This window comes from Lepisosteus oculatus, chromosome 20, assembly GCF_040954835.1.
Source record: "Lepisosteus oculatus isolate fLepOcu1 chromosome 20, fLepOcu1.hap2, whole genome shotgun sequence".
In the NCBI taxonomy this organism is placed as follows: Eukaryota; Metazoa; Chordata; class Actinopteri; order Semionotiformes; family Lepisosteidae; genus Lepisosteus; species Lepisosteus oculatus.
Genome location: NC_090715.1, coordinates 5941899 through 5951656, shown reverse-complemented (window position 1 = coordinate 5951656; position 9758 = coordinate 5941899). Strand labels below are relative to the sequence as shown.

The window sequence follows — 9758 nt, the reverse complement described above, 5'->3', positions numbered from 1 at the left end:
AGATTTGTTGAATTTTAAAGTGAGACTCAAGGCCAATCTTAGAACTAGGCATTATATCTCAAAACTGACAAGTAGAAGAGATTTTGCTGACATTTATTTTTTCTTTTGTATACTGATTAGTAAGAGTCAGAATTGTCAATAAGATGGTAAAGTATGAGCTGAATAAACTGACTGTGGATTAAACCTAAAATACCCTTTAGAACTAGTTTAATATTGCTTATCTGCATTTTTTAATGCAAGAGATTAATCAATAATTAATTTGTACCAAGTACATTGGCGTAGGCAAAATGTAGGTAACATATTCCATAAATCTGCTCTTCTAGGCAATTACATTTCCTAGCAATTCAAAAAAACTCATTTGTCATATAAGGCATGTAACACTAAAACTGTGGTGTATGTAGAGTTACTGTATTTAATTTTGGAAGGTGTGATTGTAAGTTTTAAAAGAGGAGAGGAGAAATTCTTGCTCGTGTATGTTTTAAATGCCTGAGAATAGAAAACAACTGAAATTATATTCATCCTGATGCTTCAAAAAGGCTTGATCTGAAGATATTAGCATTCAATAACTTGCTTTTTGTGGTCCTATTGGTGGAAGTAGTTACTCAGCAATTAATTTTCTGAGAAGTTAGTAATAAACAGAGTATGCTTGTTTTAAACTTAATTAGCAGAACTCCAAGTAAACTGTGAATCATTGTCTTATCAGGAAAACAAAGAACGGCCCACAAACCTAATTCCAAACCAAAAATCCAAGATGTTTTTGAAGCCAGCATTGATGTTGAAGAGAATGATTCCAAAGGCAGGAGTGGTATTCTATCAGAAGAAAAGCTTTGGGCGAGACTGGATGAACTTGAGGCACAAGAAGAACTGATGGATCAGCAAGTTCGGTAAAACAAAAATTGGGAAAGAAATTAATGCAACCATTTTTAAATGTTGAGTCATATGAGAATTTGCTTAGCTCTTCCTGCATTTAAGAATGTACCAAATTAATAAGGCCATATTCAACATCCTTATGGGGATATGACTAATTATATATTTTACATTAATCTTATTGTATGTAAACGTTCTATCTCTTCTTTGCAATTAAAAAATGTCACATTAGGAGGATATCACTAATTATTCCAGTATTATCATTTTGAGAACCCTTTTCATTTTAGTCATAGGATTCAAGTTTTCCAAGTTGAGCACACCAGTGTAAAGAAAACTTTAAAATATGATGTGTTAAACACTGACACATGTTGTCTGAATGTGGATTCTTTTTGAATCCAAGGCTTTTATACATTGCAGGATGTACAGTGAACAATTAATGGTGGAAAATATTAGAGAGCTTAAATGTATGATAATGAAAATTCATTTTAATATGAGATTATATTAATACAAAAGTCAAGAAACCTTAATCAAGTGGAATGACAGAGAAACATTGTAATCATTTCCCTTTTTATGACATTCAGTGATGTAAACCTGCTTAATACTAGGCAACTGCAGTTCATCTTATAACCCTGTGTATTCAAACTTTCACTGTACTAGCTAAAAAATACAATTTTTAAGCATTGGGCACAGTTGTGTTTTGTTTTACTTCAGTATTGTCTGCATTCTATAGTGTTCTTCCTTTCAGGGTTTCAGTGTTATATTGTCTTGGATATCTCTATAGTCAACATTGGACAAGTTAATTCATGCTGTTTTTTGCACTATTTTAGAGTGACTGATAACCCATATACAAATGGAGAAGATACGGCATCCTCTTCATCTGAGGAAGAGAAGGAATGTCAAAATATGAATTTAACCAGTGGCCTTCATGAGAGGGAGGCTTGGCCTCCGGTGACTCAGGGAGACTCGCGTCTGATCACATGTCAGGTGAATGGCACAGGGCAGCCTCACAGTGACGATGACGAAGATGTGGGGAGCTTTGTACCGACAATCTATTTCTTGCATACTGTGGAGCAAAAAAGGGTGAGTCTCATTGAAGCCTTTCTGGGCAGTTTTTATTTGAAATACAATGGATCCTTTTTTGTGTTGCATTGTAAATAGCGTATTTATTGACCAAAGTATTGGGATCATCTAACAAATATGATCTTATATTAGGTCTGGGTTCTCTGTCTGTGAGAGATAAGAATCCAGACCAAACCCATTCTTTAGCAGGATTGCCATCAGGTGAGATTGTTATGAAGGTAATGGTGTGTAGGATTGAACTGCACATTCCACTGATTCCACCAGTTTTCAGTAGGGTTGAGACCTGGGGATCTTCCTGGCCTCAGAAGGTCATGGACATCTGTCTCATGCCTGCCATCAGAGAGTTTGCTATATTGACTTGGGATTCCTAATGTTTGTATCAGTGAGTGAATGTATCTGATTTAATTTAACCCGAGCTACAATTAATTATCATCATTTCAAAGTATACTATGGTGACCCACTTGTGTGCTGGGATCATGGTATTCTCTTGCCACTGAGGTTCTGTTTGATTGCTGAAGAGGTGTTGCCCATGACTGTTTGAAAACCAATTTGTCTGTGTAAAAAAAGTGCACATACTGTCTAAAATGTTGATTGCCTAACATCTATCTTGTGCATGCCGCATTATTTTAATGATGCATCTGTTCATGTCAAATTATTTGGACACATGGCAACCTTAAGCTGGCTTGGCTTTGATGTCATCAGATAGCTATGTGCTGGGCACCACAACAGTGAGACTGAGCTGATGGTGCGGTGGGTTTTAATGTTGTTGCCTAATGATCTGGCTCCCTTCTAAAGGTAAATGATAATTTGCTTTAAGTGGAGCCTTTAGACAAAAAGACTTTTAACGTTTAGTGTTTTATAATTAGCATTCTCTTGTCAAGTACTGGACAAATGTATTTTAAATTTATTGATGTGAAAACACATCACATCACTCCATTTTTATTTGAATTAAATGTATCCGTGTATGCTTTTACTTCTGTATCCTTTAAACCCCCTGGCTCCATGAGAGCTTTAAAGCAGAGAGAATATCTGACTGAATTAGGTTCTGACAGGGATTGTTGGCTATTGAAATGGTACATTGTACAAAACCTATCTTGGAAATTAGTAGCCCAGAAAACTGCAGAAATGGCACGAACAAATGACTCCCTTATCTTATTTTTTAAGAGTGCTTGTATTAACATACATTTTTTTGCCTTTAGATGTTTTATGGGTATTTGTTCTTTTCTTGTTTTTTTATTTTTTAAATAGTAGACTTAACACATTCTTGTGTTCTTTATGGGCAGATGTTTCATAGTGAATGAATGGGACAAGCAATTTATCCACAGGGAAATTAGGCCAAAAGTCTTGAATTGCAATGAAAAGCATCACTGCAGCTCAAAAGCCACCTATTTGTGTATATTTTTATCAGAATGCTTGTTTTATAAAACTCTCTAAATGTGTAGGTTTTATGGATGTTTTCTTGGCAAGGGCTAATCTTGTTATAATCTGCAGGGAGCTCTCACCTGCAAGAAGTGACTCATGTGTTGTCCTTTCTTTTTGAATCCAGGTCAGGATAAACACAGGAAAGAACACCACACTGAAATTCAGCGAGAGAAAGGAGGAGGCCAAGCGAAAGAGGAAGAACAGCACAGGGAATGGCCATTCTTTACACGAACTCCCGAAGATCAAAACACCAGCAGATATTTACAGGTACTTTTACATTTCTTCGTATTCTGACTCCATAGATTCTAACCTTAACTACTTTGTTTGGAGTCAAATGAAATAGAGGTGAATGAGCCATTGGTCCTTTCACATGAAATGAGAATGAGTTGGTCTCTAGAATAGGGCTTGTCCCTGCAGTGTTTAATACTACATTCAGAATACTTGTAATGAAGCTGGAATAGATGCACAGGTTGGAGTGGGTCCAAGGGGCTGCTAATTGGTAGTTAGTTCCAAGGAAAGAGGGTTTAGCCACCTTGTCCTATTCTTCCAGTAGATAAGAAGGGTGTAGCCAGTAGCAAAGCCTGTTGAGACTGATCATACATACATTTTCAGAGCTCCCTTGCTGTTAAAGGCAATAGACAGATGCTGTGATAACTTTCATCTCTATGTTCTTTAGGGTACATGTTTTTTTTTTAATTCCTTACTAATGCTAGTAGGCACTGGAAACAAGTATAATGTTGTTTCCTTTGCATTTTATACCTTTTGAATGCATTTTAGAACACCTTAGGGGCAAACAGTTGGAAGTTAAAGATTAGATTTCTTTTCCCACAGAGCTACGCTGAAACTCCTGACCAAATGGTGATTTTTTTCCCCTTTTTGTACAGACTGAAAAATAAGTTAGCTTGCTAGAATAATAAAAAAAATGGATAGCTACTCATATGCATCCTTAAGTATAAGTATGTAGTTTTGTTGTGGGGGGAAAAGTCACCTTGTTGTTAATAAAGTGGATAGAGTCCCGAAAGGCAGTATTAAGAAAATTACTGCTTCTGCATTTCTTAAAGGAATTTCACTGTAACAGAATACAGCTGATCTACTTTATTATGATACAAAATATGTATGAATATAAAGTTGGAACTGTAATATATGTTCAGTATGGTTTACATCATGTGTATACATCTAAACACTACGCATATATACAGAAGGCATGCATAACCTGTTATGATCTTAATTTTGTTTTTACTTGTCAGATCTGAGTAAAAACCACCCTCTTTTCTAAGACGGAACTTAACCACACATGCGTAAATATCACTAAACATTTCTATAGCTAATGAATTTGAAGGTTTCATATGTGTTCCAAAATATGTTTTTATCGAAACAGAATTCATCAATCTCATCAAACATACCTTTGCAGAATAATTTGTACTTGGAGATATACATAAAGGATCTTAGATTCAATGTTTTCTATGCTTCAGCATCCAATCCAGGACCCTCCCATCAGTCATATTTGATTTACCAGTTAAATCTAAATACAGCTGGATTTTTACATGTTGTTTTTGGCACCTCTCTGGTTTTCTGTATTGAGCTTAAAAGACATATAGCATACAAAAGCTGAAATGCAGGTGATATTAACATTGCAAACCTTTAAATGTTCTGCCTGGAGAAGGTTTGATTCCTTGTTTGTAGCTGAGTGTCTCCATTCCAATAAAGTCTTAGGGTTATGGACTGAAAATGTTCTAGTTGCATTCCTTTCCTTTGTACTTACTCTCTGAACAGGTGCTGGGTTTGACCTTCACTTTGTAGATCTTATAATTTCACCAGGCTTTCTTCATCGGGATTCTGTCTTTGTACAAAGCACCATTATTGTATGACTTTGTTGCCACTCTTTAAGGAAATCATGCCAGAAAAGCAAGCCAAATTGAGATTGCAGAAGGAAAAAAAGCAAATTCATAGTGCATGCATTTGTCTCAATCTAGACATTTTTATGTATGTGTTAGCTTTTACATTAACTTTTCATACTTGTATCTTCATTCACCAGCAACGTATTTATTTATAAGAAAGTTTAATCAAGACTTTTTTGTGTACTGTTTACTGGTTTAGAATCTTAATTTTTCAGAGCTAAGTGTTAATGTAAAACAAAAAATAGAAAAAATACTGATGTTTTTACCTGTTAAGTATAATGTTCATATACTATACTTGGCATAGGGCTGCGCATTGTGATAGGGTCAGCAATGCCTGGCTTGGAGTACAGAGTAACCAAGGAAATGTATGCATTTGCCTCATCACCAGCCTCCCAGCTGGCTCCTGCTCGGAAGAGGGTTTTGGCAAGCAGTGGTCATGAGGGAGCTTGCATCTGTGCAGCCCTGCCTCTCGGCTGGAAAGGAGCATGGATCTCCTTGCATCCTAGTGTTGGGTCTTAAAGGGGACCCACCCCCTTGTCATTGCTCTTTTTAATTAGAGAAAAAACATACATGGCTTTGAACTTACAAGAAATAAAATGATTGTCATCTTCTTGTCAGCCCAGCACTAACTTTTAATGCCCCTAAGAAAGAATGTTGGTTGGTTTTAAATTTTGACTTTTTTTCTAATTTTGGCTGTACTTTTTTCACACACATTTTGTTTTTATCATAGGAATTCTTCATAAATCAGTTGCAATTCCTTTTTATTCCCATGACGGATGATGTTAAGGAAATTAAAACTTCAAGACTCATTTATTTCGCAGTCAGTCAGTCATCTGTCATACTGTACAATTTTGTGCTTGCTTGTCCATTTCTATGCGATGAGAATGTCTCTAAACTTTTAAATAAAGGAAAGAATAACCAAAGCGTGCTTTTTGCAGAATTGCTTGAGTTCTCCGATTTGCTGAGGTTCAGATATTTTGGTTTCAGAGTGTTTGTTGATGTTGTGAATGGAGAGCTGATTCCTCGGAAGTCCATCCTGAAGTCTCGCAGCCGGGAGAACAGCGTGTGCAGTGACACCAGCGAAAGCAGCGCAGCAGATTTTGATGACCGCAGGGGGTTCAGTCGTAGTTTGAGCCACGATGAGGCCACACACAGTGACACCAGTGAAAGCATCCTAGAAGAGGAAAACTCACCCAGCAAACCTCTTCCCATGCTAGGAGTCTACGAAGTGAGCCATCCACTATTTGCACTTGAATGCTCTAATGGTTAATTTCTTAATCCTGTCATGTGGATAGCAAAAATAGAGAAAAGGAAAGGAAACGCACATGCCATGCCAGCATTTATGTGTTGATTAGTATAAGAATTGGGACATTGTAATTCATATAGAATTTTTGGAATTGGAATATACAGATGTAAATTTATACAAAGCCAAATGGATTTTTGAACCACAAAAAAATAGCTGTAATCTTTTGTATAGCCCTAAAATATGTGCAGTTCCAACTTTTCTGGTAAGAACCAATTTTTCTCACATAGTTTGACTGATGATTGGGAGCCTTTACTTAACAAAACAATACAAACATTTCTTTCTTTCCTGTCCTGGTGGTTTAAATGTTGATTCTTTTTATCTTTGTATTTCTGAATCAAAAGTAACTAGATCCCTGTGATAAGACACACAAGGGTTCCAGAGTAATGTAGATAACTGCACATGGAATAAATGAAGAAGGAGGTCTGGCATAGTTTGCAACACTAACCAAGCACAATGTCATCCGAGTAATATATATTTTTGTACCTTTATTAAAAACTCCCAATATAACAAAATTATCCAGAAAGTATTCCAAGAAAGAACTTGGTCTTATTGAAACTGTTACTGGGCTCCTTTATAACATTTTGTGTTTCTGATTGGTAATGCTTAAAAAGTAGATTTTTAATGTCAAATATAATCTGTAGTTTATAAAGCTTTTTTGTGTCCTTTCAGGCCTTTTCAGGAACAGTGGTTGAAAAGGACCCCATATTGCCATCAGTCATCCCTCACCTGACCATCAGTCCTCCGGCCCTTCCCACGATCCCTGAGAGGAAATGTGAGGAGATTCCCCCTGAGGCTCCTCAGCAGCCCTCCAAGAGGGTCTCTAAGTTCAAGGCTGCCCGCATGCAGCAGCAGAAATAACTGCACTTAGCTTGGCTCAAGCCATTTTTAGCTTTATTTTTTTAATGCAACACTTTTAAACCAAGCAGGTGTCATCTGTCTGCACTGTTCTGTTCTCTTTTTTCCCACTTGATCATATTTTTTTTTTAGTCTTTTTCACAGGTTTGCTTTCAGCTTCTACGGATGTGCTATTTTTGTGAAAGCCAGCTGAAATGTAGAAGGGGTTTTACCCTCGCACTTTTGTAATTCTAACTCCTATATTAAGGCATTATTAAGAATGCCAAATGGCAGAGCTGTGGTACACCACAGAGCAATCCTTGTACACTAAGGGTACAAAACTGCCTAGAGCCCCAGTGTCTTGTTGTTATTGTTGTAATTTGGGCAGTTCCTTAGTCTTATTAATGTGATTTAATCAAGTGCTTTTTTCTTGTCTTCACTCAGTGAGGATTATTTTTCTGCTGAGTTGTGGTACCTGTTATATACAGACTTTTAAGACCAGTAGTTGAGCTTGTTGCTGGTTTATCACTCTTCAGTCAGTAAGCATGATTTATGTGGTAATTCAGTCTCATGTACACCATGTATTGACTGAATAGTTTTACATGTAACTGTTAATTGCATAAGGATATTTGGCTTGAGTCTATTTTCTTCTCTTCTCCAATAGAAGGCTAAAATCAATCCTAGGATTTGTTTTGTATGTTTTCATTTCAGCACAGTCCTGTGCGTGCACTTAACAAATATATATATATATTTTTGCCTGTTCCTTTGATCTATGTCTGCTATAGTTACAATGGCTGATTTCAGCTGAAGAGGAGAAAATTGTTAGTCAAGTACTGTAACTCAAAGAATAAGTCAAATAAATGAACTTTCTCAGTAGTGTGCTGGATGGTCTTTGTTTGCTCTTTCAGCTTCTTCAGTGAATTTAAACAGCAATGGTATCTCTCCTTTACAGTGCTTGCTTAATGGCAGTATGCTGAATAGAGATGGTCTTAGTGTTGAATGTTTAGTGTTTAGTACCATTCTCAATAAGTGCTCACAAGATACATATGTTAAAATAAAAAGTTTTACATAAAAATAAAAATTTTACATAACCATACTTGGCTGTAATGTTCTTTAGAGGTTGAGATAGCACTTTTTTGTAAAGTTTTTTTGAAAGATTATCAAAACATGTTTTGGAATCCATATATCTGTATTGTAGGATGCTTCTATTCATAATGTATAACCTGATATATTATGTTTCCATCAACCTGTATTCTGTATCACCCACCTTGCCTCCTGAATAATTGAATTATTTTTAAGTCGGCAATTAAATGCATATTTATATTTTATCTTCTGAAAAACAGTATGATAGAAAGTAAATTTGATAAGGTTGCGAAAAAATTAACTTTCTAAGTGTCTGCACTATATTGAGTCACAAATGTAAAGGTAGGAAAAGTTTTGCCTAGTTAATTTAGAAAATTGTTTGAAACTAAATACCTACCCAGGTGACAAGTGTTACATCAGTGCATTCAGTGTCTTTTTTTGACAAGGAATTTGTTTGCTGTGCTGATCTCCATTTCCTTTGGAACTAATCTTATGATTCATCATTCGCATCAAGCCGTATGTCTTTGACTTTGCTGTTTCTTGGAGATCAATCATTTTTCCAGTACAGAAGCTGGATTGTTTGAGCGGAGGCCATTAGAGAGAACTGTTTGGAAGGTTTTTTTGTGAACCTAAGCCTCCTTAAAGGTCAAAGAGAGAGAGAGGAGAAAAAATCCTTCAATAACGGCTGGAGTAAGTATGAGGCATCAGTACCTAATACCACAGAGCTCAGTTTTCACTGCCCTTTGTTAGTGTGAATACTTAAACAGGCTATGATTGAGCTAACTTTTTAAAATAATTTCCACTGTCTGACATACTAGTTTGAAATATGCTTTGGAAGGAATTGAGCTGAGGTGTGTGCTTGTGTTTTGGATGCTATTGGGACACAATACATTATTAACTTAATTTTTTTGGTGTGTTAATATGTAAATCACTCATTCTAATGTGCACTTCTGTGTCTTTAGGAATAGCAGTTTTATCACAATAGAGTAACTCATTAGATTGAACATTAATGAACATTAATTCATTGGTTGGTATGCTTTGATCATAAGAATCACACTTTCATGATCTCAGAAATTATAATTATCCTCTAACTTCCTGATTTTGAAAAATTATGGTATCTGCACTTCTTTATCACATATTGAAAAGAGTTCATCTTCTTTCAAGTAGTTCTAGATATAAATCTAACGCTTGCATTTGTTTGCATATTGATGTACAACACTCAGCTCTAATGGATTTAATCAAATATTTTAAACATATCAAACCAAATT

General features: G+C 35.9%; 1 protein-coding gene across 1 annotated transcript in view; it reads left to right on the top strand.

Annotated features, from left to right (window-relative positions):
* The window catches only part of uri1 (URI1 prefoldin like chaperone), a 27335-nt gene extending 19047 nt beyond the window's left edge, over nucleotides 1-8288 (top strand). The window contains exons 7-11 of the mRNA XM_006641384.3: nucleotides 704-884; nucleotides 1695-1947; nucleotides 3494-3636; nucleotides 6255-6495; nucleotides 7243-8288. Of these exons, the coding sequence (XP_006641447.2) occupies nucleotides 704-884; nucleotides 1695-1947; nucleotides 3494-3636; nucleotides 6255-6495; nucleotides 7243-7431 (1007 nt within the window). The 3' untranslated portion in view covers nucleotides 7432-8288. The remainder of the gene's footprint in view (nucleotides 1-703; nucleotides 885-1694; nucleotides 1948-3493; nucleotides 3637-6254; nucleotides 6496-7242) is intronic.
* The last annotated feature ends 1470 nt before the right edge of the window (nucleotides 8289-9758 follow it).